General features: G+C 43.0%; 1 protein-coding gene across 2 annotated transcripts in view; it reads left to right on the forward strand.

Moving 5' to 3' along the window:
• Positions 1-23,364: 23,364 nt before the first annotated feature.
• Positions 23,365-27,184, forward strand: part of LOC142183053 (solute carrier family 22 member 15-like) — a 178,514-nt gene continuing 174,694 nt past the window's right edge. For both annotated transcript variants that reach the window (XM_075257955.1, XM_075257956.1), the window contains exon 1: positions 23,365-23,591. In XM_075257955.1, the coding sequence (XP_075114056.1) occupies positions 23,508-23,591 (84 nt within the window). In that variant the 5' untranslated portion in view covers positions 23,365-23,507. The remainder of the gene's footprint in view (positions 23,592-27,184) is intronic.

Below are 27,184 nucleotides of genomic sequence, written 5' to 3' on the forward strand. Positions count from 1 at the left end.
AGCAGAGGGGCGGGGCGTAGCGGCGTTCGCAGGCAGAGAGCAAGCACGGAGAGGACCTGCTCTCTGCCTGAGCATGAGGGGAGGCTGCTGGAGCAGCACTGCTCCAGTGGCCTCCCCAAACCACCGCTCGGTGATAAGCCAGTCCAGGACAGCTTGGACTGGCTTAGGTAAGCAAAAATGCCGCCCTCCCTGGGGCCATGGCATAGCGCCGCCTGAAGCGGTCGCTTCAGGTCGCCTCATGGGAGGTGCGGCGCTGGATTGTAAGACTCTCCAAGTACCAACCAAAAAAACCCCCAAAGCATTCGCATGACAAAAATGTGTGCACAGACCCTAACTCAAACTGTCCCCTGCTCAGATTCCCACTGGTCTAGCTACAGCTGACATCCATGTCCAATGTGGAAGATAAACCAACATTACACGATGCCTGTTAATTTGACTCAGCGCCTTGTAATTTCCTTTGACCAGAGTCCGATTTCTCCTCTGTTTTTCCCAACACTTATTATTTCAAGTGTATTCCATAGAGCGTAAGGATGAAAGAGTCTTTCATCTATTCCAATGTCCTTTTTGTCCCTCGTGTAAGTCAATGCTCAGTTTTATTTTTAATTTCTATGTCGGTGACTGCTATTTTACAATAAATTTGATCTGAAAAGCAAAAGTTCACCGTTTTAATAACACCTCCGTCTGTATCCATGTGCCGCCTCAGAGCGAATGGTTAATTAAAAAAAGCACGGCAACTGCAAAAATTAAACGTCGCCCCCAAATAGAAATGTTATGTAGTTACCATGGAAACAAGCCCGGAGTGGCACGGAGGAAAAGGCTACATGTGCGCGTCAAAACTTTCGCAACAGATTAAAACCAATTGCCAGGCAGATTGACTTTAGTCTGGATTATAATGAGGAGCTCTGGAGGGAACCATAAACAAAGCAAAACAGATGATTATACAAGACGTATAGCAACTGTTAGCAAACATATGTTATCTCATGTGACGCAAAAGCAAGCAATGGAAATGAGGCAACACAATGGCTTATTTACCTCCAACTCATTACAAGTTTTATATTGGCCAAAATACTGGAGCAACTTTGTACTTGATCACGAATTAACACGATAATGGTAGTTGTTGGGCTGAAGGAACGCCAATTTTTTATTTGTATTTCTCCTCTCAGCATTTTGGAATTAATATTTTTTTTTTATTTGTGTATCCGATCAATACAAAGGGGTCAGAAAAAATTGTTCTATTTTCTACCGACCAATTCTGGGGTATGGACAAAAAAATAACGCACCCAGATAGAAACAGAGTGCTAAAAACTTGGCATACAGATAGGTTAAAGTGGACCTTTCATGTTCTCATCGATTACCGTATATACTCGAGTATAAGCCGAATTTTTAAGCACAGTTTTTGTGCTGAACCCCCCCCCCCCCCCCCGCTTATGCTCGAGTCAAGCAAAAAAAAAAAAAAAATTTCTTGGGGGGGGGGGGTGTCTATGACCGGCCGCAATGGTAATGTATAGAATCTCCCATACAATAGTGAAAGAAAAAAGAAGCTTTAAAAAATATAATAGAAAAATAAAATAAATGAGAGTTCTAAATCCCTCCTTTCCCTAGAATTCATATAAAAGTAGAAAATGACTGTGAAACACATACACATTAGGTATCCCTGTGTCTGACAGTGCCTGGTCTACTGAATATAGGATCTGCAGTGCTCCTGTTCCATCAGATACCCTATATTCAGCCAGGCTGAATTCCACATGGGGGAAAAAAACTCAGTCCTCAAGCTCAGAGAAGGGGCAGACAGACAACCAAAACACCCCTCCCCTTCCCCAGCACCCATCAACTACTGCACCCAAAAACCATTTTAATTTTTGAAATTTTCCAGTAGCTGCTGCATTTCCCCCCTCAGCTTATACTCGAGTCAATAAGTTTTCCCAGTTTTTTGTGGTAAAATTAGGAGGGTCGGCTTATACTCGAGTATATACGGTATATACCACTAGAAAGCTGTCAGCATTCTGTTGACTTTCCCAGTATGAGCCCTGGTGCAGGAGATATGGGTGTTGTTAATTTCAGCACCAATTTCTCCCCACTGTCAGAAGGGCAGGCCTTACTGCTCAGTCTCCACGACAGTACTCTTTCATAGACTTGGACTACCGAGAAAGACAATAGGTCTTCTTTAATGATTAAAGGCATGGTCGGATTAGACAGTATATGTATTTTGTGCACGGTGTCCTCACGAATCATGCAGAGAGGAAAGTAGTTCAAGAACTACTTTTCTCTCCGCATGTTCCTTGCGGACACCACACAGAAAACACATGGACCCCATTATAGTCTATGGGGTCCATGTGCTTTAATTGCTCACCGCTTGTCAATGCATTCAGTATTCCGTTCAGGGGGTCCCCAAGCAGAATACCGAACGCAGATGTGAACCAGGCCTTAGTCTAGCTAAACGCTTTAGCTAAATATCAGGAAGTAACAAAATCTCAAACATGTCGCTTCTGTTCCCTGTTTGTGAATAGCTGGAGCGCCTGGGACCAAACTGCTGTCAGAAGAAGAGTTTTCTGCAATACCAAGAAGATTCCCTTTGTTGAATTTACTGTGCCCCGCAGATTGTAACAGGGCAGGTGTGAAATGATTTTAATACTGTAATGATTTCCTCAAATAAGAGGTCACTTAGTTTACCAGAGGATACTGGGGAGTGGATGTTATCAAAAGCTTTAGAACCTATGAGCGCACAGCACGCCTCTGAACAGTATAAGATACTTTATTAGCTTTCAAGAAAAACATGAGTCTTTCTGTATATGATTCCCAGGAGGATGGATTGGCAATATCAAACACCTCTATGTGCCTCAGATTAGCTATGTTGGAAAGTGTAGTGTGCAGAAATAAAAGATTTTTTTTCTAATTTCATTTACTGAGCCCAGTCCGACTGCAGTATGACAAATATCACAGTCCGCAGACGCTTATAAGAGAAGAAAACATTCATATGGAGGGAAATGAAACATGTTACTGTAAATATACCTTATACCAAAGACATACCGGTAGGGAATATAGATTGTCAGTGACTGACATTGTCTGTGGAATATGATGGCGCTATATAAGTAAATAAATCAATACATAATAATAAGTGCTACTGTCCTCTCCCTGCAACCCTTCATCAGTCGCTCACTACCAAGAGAAAATATGTGTAGGAAAATTGATATATTTATAAAAAGATAATAAGATCCATTCTGTGCCGCAGAGAAAGCCATGTGAAATAATGCTTTGCTGATAATTATAAAGTATAATTAGTAATGGTTTTCAAAGATCATTTCCACCCTCGAGTGGTATTCACATTACAAGGTCTGGATTTACTTTCTCGGTAGATAAAAATGGCTCATTCTATCCGGGTCCCAAGTGACGCACTTCTACACTAGTCTGGAAGTTTGCATTTAAACCTTTACCATACACCTACATGATCCCGGATTATAGCCTGAAATTTGGGATTCTCCATGTCCCTAATACGGTATTTCTACAGGAAGGCTTAGTGTATCCATGCATTAATACATTTCAGTCCACTCGCTGTTATCCATGTCTTAAGATAAAGGACTAGGAATTACATTATACCTTGTGAACATTGGAGGGACACTGGAAACAAGAATAAGAGAAATGTTAAGAGTATTAAATCTGCCGCCCAGAACCTTAAAGAGGACCTTTCACCATATCTGGGCACAGGCAGTGTTATATACTGCCAGAAAGCTGACAGTGCGCTGAATTCAGCGCACTGTCGGCTTTCCCGATCCGTGCCCGGTGTAAAGCGCTATCGGTCCCGGTACCGTAGCGCTTTACAGTCAGAAGGGCGTTTCTGACCATTAGCCAGAGACATCCTTCTGCCTCGCGGCGCCAATCGCGCTGTGCTGTGGAGCCGGGAGGAACGCCCCCTCCCGCTCCTGATAATACTCGTCTACGGACAAGCGCTGTGAGCAGAGGGAGGGGGCGTTCCTCCCCGCTCCACAGCACAGCGCGATTGGCGCCGTGAGGCAGAAGGACGTCTCTGGCTAATGGTCAGAAACGCCCTTCTGACCATAGAAGAGCTACGGTACCAGACCGTAAGCTCTTCACACCGGGCACAGATCGGGAAAGCCGACAGTGCGCTGAATTCAGCGCACTGTCAGCTTTCTGGCAGTATATAGAACTGCCTGTGCCCGGATATGGTGAAAGGTCCTCTTTAAGTTATTTCATAACAGCTGCTTGAAGTCTGATATCCAGAAACTTGCAATGTTCAACCTTTCCTTGTAAAATGATCTTAAACGTGGAAGTTTATGCACTTGGACAGCTCATGGGCAAGGAGAGGAACGGAATCGAAATCTTTAAAGAAGATTCAAGTGCTTTTTATAACCAGGTTATAACTTTCCATATAAAAGGTCTGCCTTCACTTATATCCTTTCTCTCTGCCCCACAATACAATTCAATTCTTTGTCTGTTTTCCGTATTAGGTTGCGTGGTTGATATTTTGCCTATCTATATTTCCAGATGGATTAATTGGGTTCTTCATTATTACAATGCAGATTTTATTAGGTTGCCTGTAAATACAGAATCATGCATATACATTAATAAATAAATACATACATGTATTAATATAACACATGTATATATATATATATATATATATATATATATATATATATACAGTCCTATGAAAAAGTTTGGGCACCCCTATTAATCTTAATCATTTTTAGTTCTAAATATTTTGGTGTTTGCAGCAGCCATTTCAGTTTGATATATCTAATAACTGATGGACACAGTAATATTTCAGGATTGAAATGAGGTTTATTGTACTAACAGAAAATGCGCAATATGCATTAAACCAAAATTTGACCGGTGCAAAAATATGGGCACCTCAACAGAAAAGTGACATTAATATTTAGTACATCCTCCTTTTGCAAAGATAACAGCCTCTAGTCGCTTCCTGTAGCTTTTAATCAGTTCCTGGATCCTGGATAAAGGTATTTTGGACCATTTCTTTCTACAAAACAATTCAAGTTCAGTTAAGTTTGATGGTCGCCGAACATGGACAGCCCGCTCTCAAATGATCTGAAAACAAAGATTGTTCAACATAGTTGTTCAGCGGAAGGATACAAAACGTTGTCTCAGAGATTTAACCTGTCAGTTTCCACTGTGAGGAACATAGTAAGGAAATGGAAGACCACAGGGACAGTTCTTGTTAAGCCCAGAAGTGGCAGGCCAAGAAAAATATCAGAAAGGCAGAGAAGAAGAATGGTGAGAACAGTCAAGGACAATCCACAGACCACCTCCAAAGAGCTGCAGCATCATCTTGCTGCAGATGGTGTCACTGTGCATCGGTCAACAATACAGCGCACTTTGCACAAGGAGAAGCTGTATGGGAGAGTGATGAGAAAGAAGCCGTTTCTGCACGTACGCCACAAATAGAGTTGCCTGAGGTATGAAAAAGCACATTTGGACAAGGCAGCTTCATTTTGGAAACAAAGATTGAGTTGTTTGGTTATAAAAAAAAGGCGTTATGCATGGCGTCCAAAAAGAAACAGCATTCCAAGAAAAACACTTGCTACCCACTGTAAAATTTGGTGGAGGTTCCATCATGCTTTGGGGCTGTGTGGCCAATGCAGGCACCGGGAATCTTGTTAAAGTTGAGGGTCGCATGGATTCCACTCAGTATCAGCTGATTCTTGAGAATAATGTTCAAGAATCAGTGACGAAGTTGAAGTTACGCCGGGGATGGATATTTCAGCAAGACAATGATCCAAAACACCGCTCCAAATCCTCAGGCATTCATGCACAGGAACAATTACAATGTTCTGGAATGGCCATCCCAGTCCCCAGACCTGAATATCATTGAACATCTGTGGGATGATTTGAAGCGGGCTGTCCATGCTCGGCGACCATCTAACTTAACTGAACTTGAATTGTTTGTCCAAAATACCTTTATCCAGGATCCAGGAACTGATTAAAAGCTACAGGAAGCGACTAGAGGCTGTTATCTTTGCAAAAGGAGGATCTACTAAATATTAATGTCACTTTTCTGTTGAGGTGCCCATACTTTTGCACCGGTCAAATTTTGGTTTAATGCATATTGCGCATTTTCTGTTAGTACAATAAACCTCATTTCAATCCTGAAATATTACTGTGTCCATCAGTTATTAGATATATCAAACTGAAATGGCTGCTGCAAACACCAAAATATTTAGAACTAAAAATGATTAAGATTAATAGGGGTGCCCAAACTTTTTCATAGGACTGTATATATATATACTAGCTTCTGCCCACAGTTTCATCTGCGTGTTGTTGGCATCAATGATCCGCCTGTTCCAGCGTTTTGGCAGCTCTCAAGCTAGCCTGCTGCTGAACTTGTTCTTCTCGCCATGCCTGTGATTGTTCCAGCATTTGAGCAGCTGGCTGGGACGCTATATAATGAGTGTGTTGTTGGCGTGGATGATCTGCCTGCTCCAGCGTTTCAGCTGCTCTAAGAGCCACAAATTAGATTTTCATTTTCCCAACATGTTTAAAATTGGGAAACTGCCAATTTGGATTAAAGGGGTTTTCCTATCTCAGTGTCTCAGCACACTGCTTGGAGTGTGCTTCTCACTTCCTGTAATTCTCTTACTTTTTTGACCCTCCAAACAGTATATGACCCTCTTTTTTCGAACCACCTTTTTATGCCCTTCAAAATATATGACTCCTTATTTTGGCCCCCCATACAGTATATGACTCCATTTTTAAAGCCTACACGCAGTGTATTACCCCCCCCCCCCCCTTTTTTTTTTTACACACACCCCCACCACTAAATTTAGGAGCCCCTTTTCCCCCCCAATAGCACAATAAGTCATTGCTGATTAAAAAAAAAATGCTGCCCCCAGCTTATTCCATAAGGTGCCATCTGAGGCCATTGCCTCAGGTTATCCTAAATAGAGCTATAGTGTCCATATACAAGTGCCAACAGTCTAATGCCTCCCCCCAATACAGAACAACTACTCATCTCGTTCTGATGCACACTTCTGTACGCGGAAAGTCTGTATACCTAGGAATGTCTTATTGATAGCACTAACAACGTTACCCCTATGGTCGCTTTCCCATCTGTCCAGTCAATCATTGTTTTTTTCTTCCAACATAGTAGTGAAATACTGGAGGGAAACTGCTGTCAGAGCTGATCCCATCATTTTTTATTGGTTTATATCTGGCATCAAGCTCATTGGTTTAGATGGTTGACGTTTCCCTGTGCCAGACAGAAAAATGTTGTATGCACATGGGTGGGAGACACCGGGGACAGGTGAGAATGTTTTTGTTTTTTTATTTTTTTCCCAGCCTCCTTGAGCAAAGCTGTATATCCTGGACAATTCCTTTAACATACTATACTAGATATATATGTAAACTTATACAATATGTCACTGATTCTTTTTTCCATGCTGATTTGACATCAAATATAAATTTGCCAATGAGAATGAAATCAGATCATATGTCATTGCAGATATCAACAGCTGGATCACTTGTTGGGAACACTGGTCTACATGGTTAGTTGGTGTTAGGAAAGCAGATGCAGTTCAGAGTCAAAGTAAGAACCAGTACTAGATACACTGATTAAAATGGTTAACATAGCGTAACATGTGTTCAACTTCCCCCGGGTCGCACCAACTCAAACCCCACAATGGTGTTCACCAGAGCCCTAGGTGGTGGGGATGGACTTGGCTGCACTGCTGGGCTGGGCCAAACACACAGTTCACCACAAATCACGGTAAACTGAGACTCTTATCAGCAAATATTTTGGTTTGGGTAGCAGTGATGGTCCAGGGATCCAGAAGGCTGTGACAGGTGGTCAGCAGGTGGAGGAAGAGAGTAAATCGTACTCATAAGGTCCCGGTTGTCAACAAGAGGGCAACACAGTACAGTGGGAAATCCAAGTGGAACATCAGGCAGGCCGAGTTAGTAACAGGAACAATAGCGGAGTACAAAGCAGAGTTCAGGCAGCAGAGATCTAGAGGCAAGCTGAGGTCATTAACAGAAACGGGAAGAGTATGGAATCAGGAGACAAAGGCAGGGTCAAAGGTCAAGGCAAAAGGGAGCACAGGTCATCACGTCAGGACGAACATTTACTGCCAGGATACGGAGATCAACTGAATAGCCAGCGGCGGTGCAGAGCCATAGCCCTCCTTAAATAGGGTCCAGCTCGCCGCTAGGCTGATACTGGAAGTCCCCCCGTCTGGCTCAGGAGGAGACCGGCAACCCCCAAACAATGCCGCGGAAGCGGGGACTTGGGAGTGCAGCAAGGAGAGTGCCCGCAGCCTCTAAACAGTGCTACAGAGGCTCCGGTCCTCCTTCTAACAGTTGCCTTCCACCTCCCCCCGCACTCCTGATTGATTTGCCGGTTGCACACAGCAGATATACTTTCCATTTACACATTCATGCAATTGTTTTTTTTGCATATACTGTATAATTCCATTACAAGTAAATATCCGCCATTATTAAGGTCCTGTCACGTTTCCATAACATTTTTCTCCAGAAATGACTGAAGTCCTTTGGTTATAATACTATATTGATTGTATCTCGAGCTAGTTTTCTATTAGGTTAAATTTCCTCCCTCTCTTTCTTATTATTTATATTTCTTTTCTTCCATTCCGGCCAGTTACTCATATTTATTCTTCGCTCTTATATTTCATGCCTGGATTCCCAGCACACCGGCTTCCAACACCAACCATATTTGCTGCAGTGATGACATTTACAGATTGAGTCCAGTTATTCCAGCCACATTACATTTGCTACATTAAGGCACTATTCCTTTGAGGTAGATCACGTTTAATATTGCCTCTTTAAACTAGTTTTAATAGGAACTATCATGTTGCTTTGCTAATCGATACTGATTTTCCACTCTTGGCACGTTTCAGCAGACATAAATCTCAGTCAGGCTTCTTAACTCTTCTTTGCTGCCGGGACAGGTATTCAGGATGACATGCACAGAATGCTTAGTCATCTGTAGTCCTGTGGGCCGTAAGACAGGATAGGCAATGGGCGAAAAAATATTCTATGCTTTATGATCAGCCATGGAAGTTTTTTTCTTAGAGATAAGAAATGTCATTTCTTCTTGTAGTTTTTGTGTCTTATGGTATTGGCTCGCATGGCTTGCTTGGGCTTGTAGTTTTACAACAGTCTTACAGATGTAGGTTTCCTATATCTTGAGAAGACTAATAGCTGTGAAATTACTCTGTGTTCACATTGGACTTTTAGTAGCTATGTAACGCATTTTTATTTGGTATCTAATTGGCAAATACAGTTAAGGGTATCATCACTCTGAGAATTCTAATACATGAAAAATAAAGCGATTTTGCACATAGTCATACAGTTACCATGTGGTGGCTGATGTGGGAGAAATTCATCCCCTGCCCGCTGCTTCAGTGAACAACTCATTGCCAACCTATACCCATTTAGAGGAGGGGTAGTCCAAATGAGACAACACCTATCAGCCAAGAAGGTGCTGGGTGACTAATACCCTTACTAATGTGGAAATTGTATTCACATGTAATATAATAACAGAGGATCCTCTGCTCCCTTGTGGACCTGAAATATGAAGAATATTGACCTCATCACAGCAAATCTTTCTCAAAGAGATTCTATTAGAGATGAGCGAACAGTAAAATGTTCGAGGTTCGATATTCGTTTCGAGTAGCCCCTCAATATTCGACTACTCAAATCGAATATCGAATCCTATTATAGTCTATGGGGGGAAAAATGCTTGTTTCAGGGGTAGGCAACGTTCAATCAAATTATACTTACCAAGTCCACGAGTGAGGGTCGGGCTGGATCCTCCGAGCAGTCTTCTCCGTGCAGCGTCACCGCAGCATCTTCCGGCTCTGAATTCACTCTGCAAGACATCGGGCCTGGGCAGAGTCGACTGCGCATGCCTGCACTACAAGAAAATGTAGTGCGGGCATGCGCAGTCGGCTCTGCCCAGGCCCAATGCCTGGCAGAGTGAATTCAGAGCCGGAAGACGCTGCGGAGAAGCTGCACGGAGAAGACTTCTAAAGGTAGGAGAAGAACCAGCGTTGAATGGCCAACTGTATAGCATTCGGCCAATCAATGCTGGTTCTGCATCGAACTTTTCCATTTGAATAGCGAGTGGTACTCGATCGAGTATGAGTATTTCGAATACCGTAATATTCGATCGAATATCTACTCGATCGAGTACCACTCGCTCATCTCTAGATTCTATTCCTTGCTAGGAAATAGAAGGAAGTGAGTCCCTATGACTTTTCTTTGAGGAAGTGTATGGTGAATATAGCAATGTTGTATGAGAAGATAATCTTCATACACAGGAAATGCCCAAGGAAATTCGGGAAGGTTTAGGGTCAATGGTGCCAGTGTCCAATAACAGTCTACCCATTGAGAGATCTCATTTCCACAATTTACAATCTTCTGACTCGAAGACACTGTTTCTGACCCTTACATTTTATACCCAGCATCCCCCAGACCTCCCTCCATTAGCTGATGTTTATTATGTGAGTAATATATCTTGATTTTCCTGATTTATGCCATTGATTGCTAGACTACGTATCCACAGTCCCTTTGCTACCTTCTTTCATTGACCACTGTTATGTCATAAACAGCACGAAAAAAAACAAACAAACCAAAACAATGCCTATGAAAAGGCTGCACAGGCACTAACCCCAGACTGCAATGGAGTCAAAGTGATACCAAATCGGAAAAAAAAAAGTGTCCAGCATACCAACAGTTAAAATATAACTTTTACTTCATATAAGAAATAAAAAGACGATCTTACATTGTTCGTCCAGGATACAAGAACATTGCCAACAGCTGACGCGTTTCGGGACTCCCTCTGCTGTCCCTTACTCATAGCAGGGTTATTGTGCTCATACTTACCCCTCTTTGTTTCTGCACCATCTAATCTGCATTATAAAACCCTGCCACTAGCACTTGCAGTCTCATGTGATGTTACCAGGAACCCAGAAAAAATGTTAAGACATTCTCATGGACTTTGGTTTTAGAAACCCTATTGCATTGTATTCCTAGAATTTCTTTTTATCTTGAACAGATTACCTGCTGCTGAGCTGTATCCTGTTATTTTCCTAGGAAGTCTGCAAGTTCTGCTCCTGATCATCAGCCTTTGCTGTTTGCCATGCTCTGCTGTAGCTGTATCTATGTTCCTGATAATACAACACAATAGTCACATCTGGTGTTGGCCACCATACTCTTCTTCAGCCTGCTAATGTCTTGTTGACTCCCGGTATAGTTCCCTATATACTCAGTTCTTGTGTCTATTCCTGGGAAACACTTTTAGAGAGGAGATTCACTAATTTGTTTATTTGATTTTTTTGCATAGCCATTTGCCCCAATAATGCTACACTCTGTCCACTTTCTGACCTGCTACTGTTGGGCAGGGTATGGGTCAAAGTGGGTCAGGATGGTGATACCCTACAGGTTTACTACAACAGGATAGATCAGATAGATCATGGCCTGGCACCCGTAACCCAATCAGCTGTTTGGCCAGCCAGAAGTTGGGTAACAGGTATACGTTGAGTTAGAGCAGAGCGGAAGTTCCTAGCACCACTACTATAATGTACAGAGCTCTGTACACTGTACAATGTAGCTGTGGATCATCAGGACCCAACTTTGCTAGGTCCTGGACAACTCTTTTAGTATGCATAATAATTATTAATGTTTTAATGTTTTTGACACTACCAGTGACACCTATAGTACCTTAGCATAGAGACTCATGGTGGACGTGTGTGAAAGCTGAAATCAGTTCAGCACAGAGTTGGGGGCAACAAGATTGGACCTCGAAACCAACAAGATTTTATCAGTGATTTTTATTACAAAACAGGTGAGTTGCATGAAGCTCCCAATACACACATATAGACTCTCTCTTATTCACACATGGGCTACATTGTGCTTTTCCACTTAGATTTGCCGGAATTCGGAGCTAGATATCAAGTGATAGCAAGTGGAGCCGCTGGGCTGTTCGACTCATTCCTCCCACTTACTCCTGATGAAGTTATCTTTGCCAGGAACGTGAAGTGAATGACAGTGAATGAGTTATTTCCCTCATTTTTAACTAATAATTTATGAACTATCCATCACTAATCACTGGGGGTCCAACACCCAGGACCCCTCCTGATCAGCTCATGCATCACTGTGACCTCTTCACTGTTTACATTACATGCCATATGTTTCACCGTAGCTGTAACATGTAATTACAGTCTTGTACCATTCACTTCTATGGGATGAAGCTGTAATTACATGGCATTGCCCCTATGAAACAGACGGGGTGTGATGTATATAGAGAAGAGCTCACGTGACCGCTGTGACCCCTTCACACAACTGATCATTAGGGGTCCTTGGTGTTAGAGTTTAGGTCACCAATAAAAAAGAACTGGACACCCGTTTACAGTTACTACCCTGGATGCTAACTCACAGTAACAGAATGTTTCTTAGGACACTTATGTTTCAAGAAAATTTAACAGGGTTGTCCAAGAGTTGAAGAAAATGCTGTTGGAAATGTGAAAGCAAACATTACTCACCTGTGAAATCTCATGCCCGCCAGGGCCAGTGCTCTGGTGATCTCCTCCCGTCTCTATTCATTACCTGGAGTGAGGTGAGCAATGCTTGTTTTTTTTCTCTCTTTTTATTATATAACATTCTCTAGATTCATTCCTTCACATAGACAAACCCCTTAAAGTGTCCTTGCCACTCCTCATATCAAGTCTGATAATGTGTCACTGAGTCTTGTGACAAAAGGGTTAATCTGGAAGGATAAGGTGAGATGTGTTCATGACAGTCATGAATGAGAAGCACCTATAGTAAATGTATACCTCTATAGGGGGTTACGATTTTCCATCAAGGAGACAAAGCATGAGGGATGTTGTGCTCATCTCCAATGCTGCACATGTGCGACTGCAGTTACACATTCACCTCATCAGCAGCTTGTGCTTGACGTCTGGGATGATGACAACTGACGATGCATTTCCGTCAATCAGAACAGCGAGAATCGCACACCTCCGTCTTCAAGGGCTCCTGGTATCAACTTGATGGAATCAATAAAATGTCTAAGAATTCGACAATATTTTAACTATCGCTATTCACACATCGCTTTAACATAAGAATGTCTAGAAGATGCAAATGTGAAAAATTATGACATACGGAATGACATACGGTGGCCATTGGGAATGCATGGACGTACCAAACTGGAGATGGCCAGCCTTGGTTGTGTAGAATAGCTTCTACCGTCCAGTGTCTTGGCACATTAGCTGGCGGACAATGCTGTAAGTAGTCTACAAAGAACATGGAAACCTTGTACACAGAACACTGAGAAATACATTTATAGGGCAAGCCCGAAACCTCAAAACCCAAAACAGAAGAGTGTCATTGAAGTGATAAATACAAGTTAAAGGGGGTTTTCCAGGCTATTCATCAATTATAAGGTTATAAGATTAGGTCATCAATGTCAGATTGGCGGAGATCACACTCATGGCACCTGCACTGATCTGCCAATAGAGGGAGCCACATGCCCCAGGACTAGAAAGTGGACGGAACCAGAAGTTTTGTAGTGACTGTTCCTGATGACTACAGCTTCACGCTCATTCAAAGTAATGGGAGGTGAGCTGCAGTTACCCAGTACTGCCACTACACAGTTGATGGAGCAGTTTTCTTCTGACTTTGTCCACTGTTTTGGGACCAGCCATTCCCTCTATCAGTGTATTTTTTGGTGTGCTGAGTGTTGGACCCCACTGACCTGACATTGACAATCTATTGTAAGATTAATACAGAACCTAGAAAACCCCTTTAAAATAGAGTCTGTCACCAGATCACAGCAAATCCACCCAGCCCTGCAGATAGATAGGTTAGTGTCACCAGATCATAGTATATCCACCCAGCCCTGCAGATAGATAGGTTAGTGTCACCAGATCACAGCATATCCACCCAGCCCTGCAGATAGATAGGTTAGTGTCATCAGATCGCAGCATATCCACCCAGCCCTGCAGATAGATAGGCTAGTGTCACCAGATCATAGCATATCCACCAAAGCCCTACAGATAGATAGGTTAGTATCATCAGATCAAAGCATATCCACCCAGCCCTGCAGATAGGTTAGTGTCACCAGATCACAGCATATCCACCCAGCCCTGCAGATAGGTTAGTGTCACCAGATCACAGCATATCCACCCAGCCCTGCAGATAGGTTAGTGTCACCAGATCACAGCATATCCACCCAGCCCTGCAGATAGGTTAGTGTCACCAGATCACAGCATATCCACCCAGCCCTGCAGATAGGTTAGTGTCACCAGATCACAGCATATCCACCCAGCCCTGCAGATAGGTTAGTGTCACCAGATCACAGCATATCCACCCAGCCCTGCAGATAGATAGGTTAGTGTAATCAGATCGCAGCATATCGACCCAACCCTGCAGATAGATAGATTAGGGCCACCTCCATCAAGCAGTCTTTCTCCCTTGTGAATTGCTGTCTCCATTGTTGACATATCACTATTTTTGTCAATATCCAAGTGAACTCTTTGGAGTAATGAGGGTTTAGCATCTTACCTCTTTGTAGCAATTACAATGCCCATATTGCACCAAAGAGTTTATTTGGATATCTTGGCAATGGAGGCGCCGATTCACAAGGGGAAAACACTATTTAAATCAGGTAACCCTAACCTATCTGTGTGGCTGAGTTGATATAACGGGACCTGCTGACAGACTCCCTTTAAGCATATTCCTCATTATGTAACGTCACACAGTTTATAACTGTAAATTATACAAAATTCCTCTTTTCAGTCTTGTCCTTAAGTAAGATGCAGCAAATTTATTTTGAGGAGTGCGCCTCTTAAAAAACTTGGAACATCTTTTGGCAAGCCGTGCACTTGAAAAGCAAATCTATGCCAGCTATTAGATGACAGAGGTTTGTGCTATAATGTATGCCAGTTTCTAGCAGAGGTCCCACCACTTTCACCAAAGCCCTGTCCACTTTTTGATATGATATATTACCCCCAATGTGATTTATGCCTTATGTATTGAAACTATGTGCATGGAGCCCTCACTACAGTACGCCAGGTGATATGGTACTTCCATATGGTACGCTCTTCTCCCCTCAATAGTGAATTCCTGCACAATATGGCGTAAAATACTGTAGAACCTGAGATGCTTTTTCATACAGAGAGTATGACAGTGAGAAAACCCTCTGTATGCCTTTGTAACTCTATCATAACAAAATGTAAGAAAGCGGCCCAGAGGAAGTGTCTTCCCAATACGAAATCCCAATCTCTATCTATAAAAGAGGGGTCTGTGATGATGCGACTGCAGGTAAACATTCCCCGAGTAGCTCCACAGATTTTGACATGAACAGGTTTCTTTTTACAGTCTTGGGAATATGCGGCAGGTGTGATAATGACTCAGACTTAAGTGGCGCTTTAAGCAGCGGGATTTGGAAAGAAGACAGCTTATTTTAATAGCAACTTGGAAAACTGCTGTCACTGTGGAGGCTGGTGTTTTCTGTAAACCCCATGGATATAATTGTATATATAGAGTCAAGAGTCTTCTGGCAAGGCAGGACACTTGGATCATTGCACTTACATTGGTGTGAGTATATATGCTGTATAGTGTATTATTAGGATTAAGAGGTTATTCCTGCAGATTTAGTTGTGTGCACCTACAGTCCTATGAAAAAGTTTGGGCACCCCTATTAATCTTAATCATTTTTAGTTCTAAATATTTTGGTGTTTGCAACAGCCATTTCAGTTTGATATATCTAATAACTGATGGACACAGTAATATTTCAGGATTGAAATGAGGTTTATTGTACTAACAGAAAATGTGCAATATGCATTAAACCAAAATTTGACTGGTGCAAAAGTATGGGCACCCTTATCATATTATTGATTTGAATACTCCTAACTACTTTTTACTGACTTACTGAAGCACAAAATTGGTTTTGTAACCTCACTGAGCTTTGAACTTCATAGCCAGATGTATCCAATCATAAGAAAAGGTATTTAAGGTGGCTAATTGCAAGTTGTTCTCCTATTTGAATCTCCTCTGAAGAGCGGCATCATGGGCTACTCAAAACAACTCTCAAATGATCTGAAAACAAAGATTGTCCAACATAGTTGTTCAGGGGAAGGATACAAAAAGTTGTCTCAGAGATTTAACTTGTCAGTTTCCACTGTGAGGAACATAGTAAGGAAATGGAAGACCACAGGGACAGTTCTTGTTAAGCCCAGAAGTGGCAGGCCAAGAAAAATATCAGAAAGGCAGAGAAGAAGAATGGTGAGAAGAGTCAAGGACAATCCACAGACCACCTCCAAAGAGCTGCAGCATCATCTTGCTGCAGATGGTGTCACTGTGCATCAGTCAACTATACAGCGCACTTTGCACAAGGAGAAGCTGTATGGGAGAGTGATGAGAAAGAAGCTGTTTCTGCACGTACGCCACAAATAGAGTTGCCTGAGGTATGAAAAAGCACATTTGGACAAGCCAGCTTCATTTTGGAAGAAGTTCCTGTGGACTGATGAAACAAAGATTGAGTTGTTTGGTCATACAAAAAGGCATTATGCATGGCGTCCAAAAAAAACAGCATTACAAGAAAAACACTTGCTACCCACTGTAAAATTTGGTGGAGGTTCCATCATGCTTTGGGGCTGTGTGGCCAATGCCGGCACCGGGAATCTTGTTGCAGTTGAGGGTCGCATGGATTCCACTCAGTATCAGCAGATTCTTGAGAATAATGTTCAAGAATCAGTGACGAAGTTGAAGTTACCCCGGGGATGGATATTTCAGCAAGACAATGATCCAAAACACCGCTCCAAATCGACTCAGGAATTCATGCAGAGGAACAATTACAATGTTCTGGAATGGCCATCCCAGTCCCCAGACCTGAATATCATTGAACATCTGTGGGATGATCTGAAGCGGGCTGTCCATGCTCGGCCACCATCAAACTTAACTGAACTTGAATTGTTTTGTAAAGAGGAATGGTCCAAAATACCTTCATCCAGGATCCAGGAACTGATTAAAAGCTACAGGAAGCGACTAGAGGCTGTTATCTTTGCAAAAGGAGGATCTGCTAAATATTAATGTCACTTTTCTGTTGAGGTGCCCATACTTTTGCACCAGTCAAATTTTGGTTTAATGCATATTGCACATTTTCTGTTAGTACAATAAACCTCATTCCAATCCTGAAATATTACTGTGTCCATCAGTTATTAGATATATCAAACTGAAATGGCTGTTGCAAATACCAAAATATTTAGAACAAAAAATGATTAAGATTAATAGGGGTGCCCAAACTTTTTCATAGGACTGTATAAATGTATCCACCATCCTTTAGTCTTACCAATGGATGACCCCGAAAGTTGTCTGTGCATATTAGATTAATGACAGCCAAAACTGCTAATTTCATGGGAGAAAAGGCATGGATATTTGGATTTTCATTCTCAGGGATAAGAAACATCTACATAGATGCCCGTCAGCAGCTTTCTACACTCTCTCCAATATTAGCTGTTACTCATAGGACAAACCTGATGCACTGCCTCTCTTTATTGCTCATACCATGTAGTTTTACTCTTTAGAGCGGTTAAGGGGATATTGTCACTCCTTAGTGAGAGACCACCATATAGGTGTGTGGAGCCTTATTAAGCTATTTGCGCTCCATTGTGAGGGATCATGGCAAGAATATGCAAATCTGTCTCTCATGATGTTAAAGGGATTCTACCATTAAAACTCTTTTTTTCTAGGTAACACGTCGGAATAGCCTTTAGAAAGGCTATTCGTCTCCTACCTTTGGAAGTGATCTCCGCCGCGCCGTTCGTTCGAAATACCGGTTTGTACCGGTATGCTAATTAGTTCTCTCGCAGCGATGGGGGCGTCCCCCAGCGCAGGAGATGCGATGGGGGCGTCCCCATTGCTGCTCGAAAACCGACTCCAGCGCCGCCTCTGTCTTCTTCTGCATCCTTCCCTTCCTTCTTCGGCTTGACGTCGGACGCCTGCGCAGTACACTCTGTTCGGCGAACTTGCGGTGTCGGCACTATGGCCGCGGGCATGCGCAGTACGTTCGGCAAAGTTCGCCGAACAGAGCGTACTGCGCAGGTGTCCGACATCAAGCCGAAGAAGGAAGGAGAGGATGCAGAAGAAGACAGAGGCGGCGCTAGAGTCGGTTTTCGAGCAGCAATGGGGACGCCCCCATCGCTGCGAGAGAACTAATTAGCATACCGGTACAAACTGGTATTTTGAACGAACGGCGCGGCGGAGATCACTTCCAAAGGTCGGAGACGAATAACCTTTCTAAAGGCTATTCCGACGTGTTACCTAGAAAAAAAAGAGTTTTAACCCCTTCCCGACATCATCAGTAATAGTACGGCGCAGCCGGGAAGGACTTCCCGCAAACCGCCGTACTATTACTGCGGCTGCATGGTGCGCACACAGAACCTGTGTGCGCACCATGCGCTGCGGGTGACAGCCGTAATACACGGCTGACTATGCCCTGTAACACCCGCGGTCGGAACCAGGTCCGATCGCGGGTGTTAACCCCTGAGATGCCGGCGGTCAACATGACCACCGGCATCTCCGAGGTTTCAATATAATGTGGTGCTGATCGGCACCCCCCGCGCGCCGGTTTCGGGGGGTGCCGGTGTTCATAGGGGGCAGCCCGGGGTCTGATCAGTGACCCCGGGTCTGCCCCATCACTTACCCCGTCCTCGTACCTGGATGATCCTGCCGTAAATGAAGCTGTCAGCCCGTGCGTCTACACAGGCTGACAGCTTCCTGTGTTCTGCAATACACGTGTAACGTGTATTGCAGATACATATAGTGAAGCAGTGATCAGCCGATCACTGCTTCAATCCCCCATGGGGACAGAAAAAAAAAGTGATAAAAAAGTAAAAATAAAAAAGTTTAAATAAGTTTAAAATAAATTAGAAATAAATAAAGCCACAAAAATCCCTTTTTCCCCATATAAAATGTTTTACTATGTAAAATAAAGAAAAATAGAAAAAAAACATTACATATTTGGTATCGCCGCGTCCGTAATAACCTGAACAATAAAATTTAAACGTTATTTAACCCAAATGGTGTAAAAAAAAAAAGTAGAAAAACGCACAAAATAATGATTATTCACCACCTTTCCCTTACAAAATGTTCAATAAAAAGTAATCAAATGGTCAGATGAAAACCAAAATGGTACCAATAAAAAGCAGAGGTCATCCCGCAAAAAATAAGCCCTCAACCAGCTCTGTCTACCGAAAAATAAAAATGCTACGCCTTTCAGAAGCTGGCGATGCAAAAATAATTGATTTTTTTCCCTGAATTGAATTTTATTCTGCAGAAATAGCAACGCATTAAAAAATCATATAAATGAGGTATTGCCGTAACTGTACCGACCCGTAGAATAAAGTTAACATGTTACTTATGCTGTACTCTGCACGGGGAAAAAAATAAATGCTAGAAAGCAATGCCAGAATTGATGTTTCCTTTTACATCCCACCCAGAAAGAGTTAATAAAATGTAGTCAATAAGTTACAGGCCCCAAAATGGTGGCATTGAAAAGCACATCTAATACCGCAAACACCAAGCCCTCATATGGCCACATTGCCAGAAAATAAAAATAAAAATCTAGCTTGTACAATGTGAAGACAAAAACCCCAAAAGTCGCCAAATCATTAGAACGTAAGTGGATGCGACTAGAAGGAAATGTGTAATCGGTGCGAGCATTTTCAGGGGACCCCCCCCATATTTAGAGCTTATGAGAGAGAAGACACCAGCGCTGATCCCCCAGAATGCCCCTCTTCCCCGTCCATGTCATAGGAGCTAGTGGGAAAATAGAATGGGATTTGGTGTGCCCAATTTACTCCGCACAGCTTACATATTCACTTCGAGATTTTAATGCTACTACATCACTTGATAAATTCTTTGAGGGGTGCGGTTTTCAAAACGGGGTCACTTTCTAGAGGTTTCCACTGTTTTGATACCTCAAGGGTTTTGTATAAATGCGACATGGTTCCTGAAACTGCTCACAGCCAGATCTGCCCTCTAAAAGCTCCTTGGCGCACCTTCCCTTCTGCGTCTCGCTGAGCGTCCATATATTAGTTTACACCCACAAGTGGGGTACTATGGTAGTCGGGAGAACTTGCATAACACATTGTGGGATGCATTTTCTCCTTTAACCCCTTGTGAATGTGCAAATTCTAGGGCTAAACGAAAATATTAGTGAAATAAAATCAAATTTGAAAATTTCACCTCCAATTTGTATTAATTCCTGTTACGCACTTATAGGGTTAAAATACTAGGTATATGTTGCTTTGGCTTATTTAAGGGGTGCAGTTTTGAAAATGGGGTGATTTATAGGGGGGTTTAATACAAGGGTCGTTCAAAACCCCTTCATAACTGGATTAGTCCCTTAAAAAATGGGTTTTGGAAATTCCTTGAAAATTTTGAATATTGTTGTTTCACTTGTAAACCTTCTAATGTCTGTAAAAAATAAAAGGGTGACTATAGTTTGATGCCGACATAAAGCAGAGATGTGGGACATGAGATTTAGGATATAATTTTGGCGGTCTGACTATCTGTATTCAATGCACATCATTTCAAACTTTATAAAATGCATATTTTTCAAAATTTCCACCAAATTTCCTATTTTTTCATAACTAAACACAAAACATATCTACCAAAATTTACCACTAACATGAAGTACAATGTGTTACGAAAAAACAATCTCAAAATCACTTTGGTAAGTTAAAGCGTTCCAAAGTTATTGCCACATAAAGTGACACATGTCAGTTTTGAAAAATCGAGCTTGGTCAGGAAGTCAAAAAGTGCCATCGGCGGGAAGGGGTTAATGGATGAATCCCTTTAATATAGGGAGACAGTGCCTCAGTCATGCAGCCCACTAGGGGGCGCTCCCTTTAACATCATGCCCGATCTTGCCAGAGGCCTTTGCTGCACATCAAAAACACAGTACTGTATCCCAAGGTTCTCAGTGTCAGGACAGACCCAGACACATCCTCTCCTTCCAGGATCTTCAGGTTCTGCAACCTTTTATGCGCCAGTAATGAACCTACGACCCACAACTGGGGCTGAAACCTATTCCGGACCACACATAAGTCAGGAATCTGGGGCTGACATAGCGGGACTCAAGCATTTTGCCTTTCACCTTCTCACACGGGATATAAAACTGCACTTTCATGAGGACATGAAAGGACCTCTTTAAGTACACCAAAAGAACACAAACTACTAACCTACAAAAACAAGGTCTCATACAGCAAAAAAAACAAAACAAAATGGAAATGTGTAAATGTAAAGGGTCAAACACTAGAAAAAAAAAAAATGTTCTGGAGCTTCTAAGACTTCAGCACATTGATGTATGCACGGCCAGGGTCGGCCCTCCATTGTTGAGCCTGTTATCCCCTATGTTATCTCATAGACTGCTATTGTAAAATACTGCAAATGTTCTGCACATAAATTCCTGCGGTATTTCAGTCCTGTGGAAACATATTCTATAATTGCCAACATTTACAGACAGCAGTGTGGCAGAACAGAGTGGGGGCTGGACCGCTGGTCACATCCCCTTTCCTTAAGACCAGGTCCTTTTGTGTGGTTGTGAAGTTGGTAGGCCAAGCCACTGACTCTGACTCCTCTATATTTCCACAGCCCGACTCTGGCTCTTGCTCATACATCTTCATAAATGGCATTTTTTGTTGTTGTTGCGTTTCACTAAGTGAGACCTTAACCTATAAAAGTAAATATGTCATAAACTTGTAGATTTTATTTAAATAATTAATAATTTGATTTTGAAGCTGGAGTCAGTGACTTTTTTTTATATTCAACACAGCCCTGCCCATTTGAGCACAATCCTTTTGTAATGCAAGCACATAAATGTGGTGTCCATCACTATATAGTACAGTGACCGGCACATATGACAGAAAGCCTGGTGGATATGGGAGCATACCACTGGGCCTCAGGCATTTGCCAGTATTCTAAGAGTACAGGAAGTCACAAACCTTCCAAAGGTTCTGGGAAGATTGTAAAGTATGACATGCCCTTTGGTGGCTTCATGCAAGTTTTGTTGCAGAAATTTGTGCAACTGAGAACAAACTCTATTCATTTGTTACTCAGTCTTTTCAAGGCAAGCATCCCCTTGTGTAAAAAAATTCCCACTAAGTAACTAAAACGGATATTGTGGTGTCTGTCATGTGACAGATCCTGATTCCTGATCCCAATCTCAAGTAGGAAAGAAAAACTGGCACAAATAGTATGCCAAGCAAACCCTTTTGCCTATGCGAGCACCTGTGGCAGGCACACATTAGAATTTCTGAGGGTTTTTTAGCTTTGGATCATCTATCACTCCTCAGAAGCCATCTCTTTATTCTGCACAGACTATCAGCTGCTGTGGAGGAGACCCGGCATCCCCTCAAACCTGACCCAACATATTCTGACGCCTGCCTCTGCTTTGCAGCAACTGTATTTGAAGATGGTAGATAGTTTGGGCTTCACTAGCCCCCCAGGGGCCTGGAATTCACTAGATCTGCCACTTCCAGGGCAGTGGTTGTCAGGGTACCCCGAGACGGCGCTGTGTACACCCTGTGGTACACATATCACATGTTGAGATTCACTGATATAAATCATACATTAGAAGTGGTAACTGGGAGACATGACGTGGGCACCAAAGGTGCTGATCACACTGCTTTTCTGGGTTGCAAGCAGTGCATGTAGTACCCGAGTTGAGCATAAAATGATGGGGCTGCGGGATTTTTTTTGGAAGCCTCCAGAACATTCCAGGAACGTTGTCAACCATTGAATTGAAACAGATTTCAGTCAGAAATGTTTGCAGCATGTGAATCCAGCCTAACATTGTAACATGGCAGGCAAGAGAAGGGCAGATATTACATGAGTGACCCAATAGTGGGGCAGATATTACATGAGTGACCCAATAGTGGGGCAGATATTACATGAGTGACCCAATAGTGGGGCAGATATTACATGAGTGACCCAATAGTGGGGCAGATATTACATGAGTGACCCTCTGTAACATGGCAGGTGATAGTAGGGCGCACATTACATCAGTGACCCGCTCCTCAGCCTGCTTCGGCTTTCCTCAGTCACACTGACTGACTGACTGACTGACTGACTGACTGACTGACTGACTGACTGACTGACTGACTGACTGACTGACTGACTGACTGACTGACTGACTGACTGACTGACTGACTGACATGCTCACTCACTAGCTGACGAGAACAGGCCACACGCTATTTTATAGACACCGCTGTGACACACCTCCATTAGCCCAGCCTATCAGATACCAGCGCTGAGGACGAAGCTGTGACGTAATCTACTATAGCCGTCAATGTAAACACTTCATATAATGAAAGCGAGGTCTGAGACGCACGGTTGCGTTCCGGATAGGGTGCAAATATTGCGAAGTAGCCACGTCAATCCATAACACAGTGACGTCAAAGAGCCTGCTGCCTACAGTCATGTCGCCGGGTCGTCATTCTGTTACATGACGGCAGATGGACGTAGATGAGGTTTTGCTGTCAGTGGGCGAGTTCGGCCGGTACCAAAAGTGGCTGACAGGGTTCCTAGTACTGCTACAGGTCGGTTCTGTTATTGAGGGTGTGTGTGGGCTACGCTGCGACATATGGCATGCGATTTATGTCACGTGTATAGCTGTGTGCGAGTTGTGTTCTCTCCAGCAGACATACTCGCCATGGACTTGCCGGTGACCGGCTGTGTGAGATAGGAAGCCTGCTCCATTTACTGTATACAAACTGTATTCATGTACTGTATACAAACCTGCAGCTCCATATTGAGCTGTGGTTCAGGTGTTTGCGCTGTAGCATGTCTGCTTAGGGTTACACAGTGGTTTGGTGGAGACCTCATATTACCCTGCGCTGGGCTACATATGGTGGGGTAGCCGTCCGCCTATCCGATGGATCAGAATCACAGAAAGGCTGAACCCAGCGCCACTCATGTAAGTGAATGGAGTCACATTGCAACCCAGGAGGTGCTACCAATCGCAAAAAATCCAGTAGTGCTCCATTTATTTTTTTTGCAGCGGTCGCAGCAGTCTTGGGGTTTCCATGCGACTCCATCGCTTACGTTGGTGAAAAAGTCACAGGGCAACATTGTAGTTTTTGGCCTCACAACAGAAAATTGACAAAAATAGAGCATGATCTGTATTTTGATGATCCATTAAAACTGAGATCCTATTAATATTCCCCATTTACTTCATAGGTCTGAATTTAATGCAGCTGATCACACCTGTGCCAGAGTCTTCGTCTGGTGACTTTGTTGCCGTCTCCACCTATTCGAAATATATGAAAACCTATTTATTAAATATCACAAAATAATAAAACACATATAGAGGAGACTCCCATTGTCTTATATGTTTTTTTATTTTGTGATATTTAATATATTTCCATAATATTTTTTGTTTGGTCTCAGTTTGTTTAGTTGTTATATATTATTGGTTTCTGAGTTTGGTTTGTTTTATATTGGGTACATTTGTTTGGCCTTGTTGCAGATTTGGACATAGCTTTACAAAAGTAGAAGCTTCTGTCTTGATTTTTACATTACATTGGATGCAGAGAATGGGGGGGACGGATTTGTCTGCGTCTCATTCTAAGGGGGCGTTCACACTACCGTCTGTGTCCGATGGGTAGTGTCCACTCCTAGTGTCCGCTCAAAATCTGGCACGGTCATTAGGAGTGGACACTAGCTGTGTCTGTGACACCTGTCATTTCTTTAAATGGGCATCGGGTGCGTTCTTTTGCGCTCCGTGCCCTTCCTTCACTGTCCGCATGTAAAGATGTCTGACTTTTCAAGTGGACAGAAAAACCCGACATGTCGGGTTTTTCTGTCCGCTTGAAAAGTTGGACATCTTGACATGCGGACAGTGAAGGAAGGCGCACCCGATCGCCATTTAAATAAATGACAGGTGTCACGGACACAGCTAGTGTCCGTGCCAGATTTTGAGCGGACACTAGGAGCGGACACTACCTGTCGGACACAGACGGTAGTGTGAATGCTCCCTAAGATGGATCACAACAACAGACTTCAATGATGGCAGTGTGAACTTAGCCTAACAAGTTCCCATCAAACATTATCCAAAGAGTAGCAGAAAAAGGAAGCCATTGAAGTCAAAGGGAAGCTTTTTTTTTTCAGCGCTGAATCTGACGCGGATTCCACACCAAAGTCAGCGCCATTTCCTCTGTGTCAATGCACCCTTAGGCTAGAGCCCCACTTTGCAGAAACGCAGCTTTTTATGTTGCAGATTTTGTTGCCTTTTTTTGAGCCAAAGCCAGGAGTGGATTGAGCAGAAGGGAGAAGTATAAAAACTTCCTATATATTTCGCATTCCTTATGTAGCCATTCTTGGCTTTGGCTCAAAAAACCGCAACAAAATCTGCAACAAAAAAAGCTGCGTTTCTGCAACGTGGGGCCCCAGCCTAAGGGCGGGGCCCCTCGTGCTTGAAACGCCGCGATTTTCCTGTGGCGGAAACACCACAGGAAAAATTGCGGCGTTTTAAAGTACTTGCAAAGTGGATGGGATTCCCATCCCCACTTTGTGGAAAAAATTGCAGCGTTGGTTTTGAAAATCGCAGCATGTCGATTATATCTACGGAAACACCGGGGGCTTTCCCGTAGATCTAATTGTAACAGAAAGTCTGCGGAGGAAAACTCTGTGAACTTTCTGTTGAAAGCGCTGCAGGAAGAACCGTGATGCGTTCACGCCGTATTTCTGGTCTGTGGGGCCATAGCCTAAAGGGTTATTGTGGTCACTACAAGTTACCCCCCGTGCACATAACTTTCTGGTTGGTGTGGTGTGACTGCTGAGCAATACTGTGCACAACTCCTGGACAGGTGTGGTACTGTTTCTGGAAGAAAGCACCAATGTCTTCCTAATGCAATGCACCCTCTTAAATACTTGCTAAACATGACGTTACGAGGGAGTGATCGTCTTCGTTGGTGTCAGTCGGACATAAATTAAAGCCTGACCCATCTCATCAGTGATTCACGGAGCTGCTAAATTAAAGTTTCTGGCATATGAATCATTCATGGCCTCTTCTCTCCTCTATTTATAGACGTGGCTGATAACTCATTATCCCACTCAGCTTTATGACAAGCTGCGAACCACTGGTGCTGCTGCTGCAGAACCTCTTGGGACCCATCACATCCCTCATATTTTCTCACTGGGGAAAAAATGATATAAACTAAAAGTGATCCCAGCTGTTTTAGTGCTGGAGAAAACAAAGTCCTCTGCGGAGACATGAGAAATATCTAGATGTGTTAAAAGTGCCAGAGGCATCGAGGACTAAGACGCCAGTCCGAAAATGAAAGGATCAAAACCATTTATGCAAAAAGTGTGTACGTTGTCAACAAAATAAAAAGCGCAATGTGAATCGGCTGATGTGGAAAACTGTTTTGTGACTCACAAAGAAAAACCTTAACATTATCAGTATTAAAAAAGCCAAAACACTCTGCTAGAAATGTTCATGCGAGGGTATTGGTATTTTTTAAAATTTTTATTTCCGAGGGTATGAGCTGTTAGTTTAAAATATACGTTTTGTATCAGAGACCCCCGTATTGTAAGTTATTTCACATCACCTTTGTTAAACATATAATTTTCTAAAGGAAATTTTCCGACAAAACCAAATAGAGAGGCGCTTATAGGTATCCTAAACAATCCCAGCTTACCTCTTCCCTTTCCTCTTTTACATTTTTTATAGGGGAGGTCAAACCCCCATATGTTTCCTGCTGCCAATACACATTATGCTTGTAGGAACCCCACTGTTCTTAATAAGGCAGTGAAACAGTTGAGCAATTTTAGTACATGTGGGAGGCCTGCTGCGTTGATGGACCGCTGTGACCATAGGGGGATGGAGAGGAGGCTTGCTGTGAATACCGGTGGAGGAAAAAAAGGCGCTGCTATGTTGAAACTACAGAAAGGAAGAAGGGAGCCCTGCTGTTATTTCTGGTAGATAGGCTGGCATTGCTGTGGCTCCTTATGGAAAGGAAGGACATGCTATGACTATTGGGGGTAAAAAGGCACTTGATGTATCTGTTTTACAAGGTAGGTTATAGATGGGTGTTTTATGTAATCGGTCATGGTATCATGGGTTGTACGGTATCTGTTTTAGTAGGTGGGCTAGAGGGCAGTTAGGGTGGCATTGCTTTGACTTCTGAGA

This window comes from Leptodactylus fuscus, chromosome 10, assembly GCF_031893055.1.
Source record: "Leptodactylus fuscus isolate aLepFus1 chromosome 10, aLepFus1.hap2, whole genome shotgun sequence".
NCBI lineage: Eukaryota > Metazoa > Chordata > Amphibia > Anura > Leptodactylidae > Leptodactylus > Leptodactylus fuscus.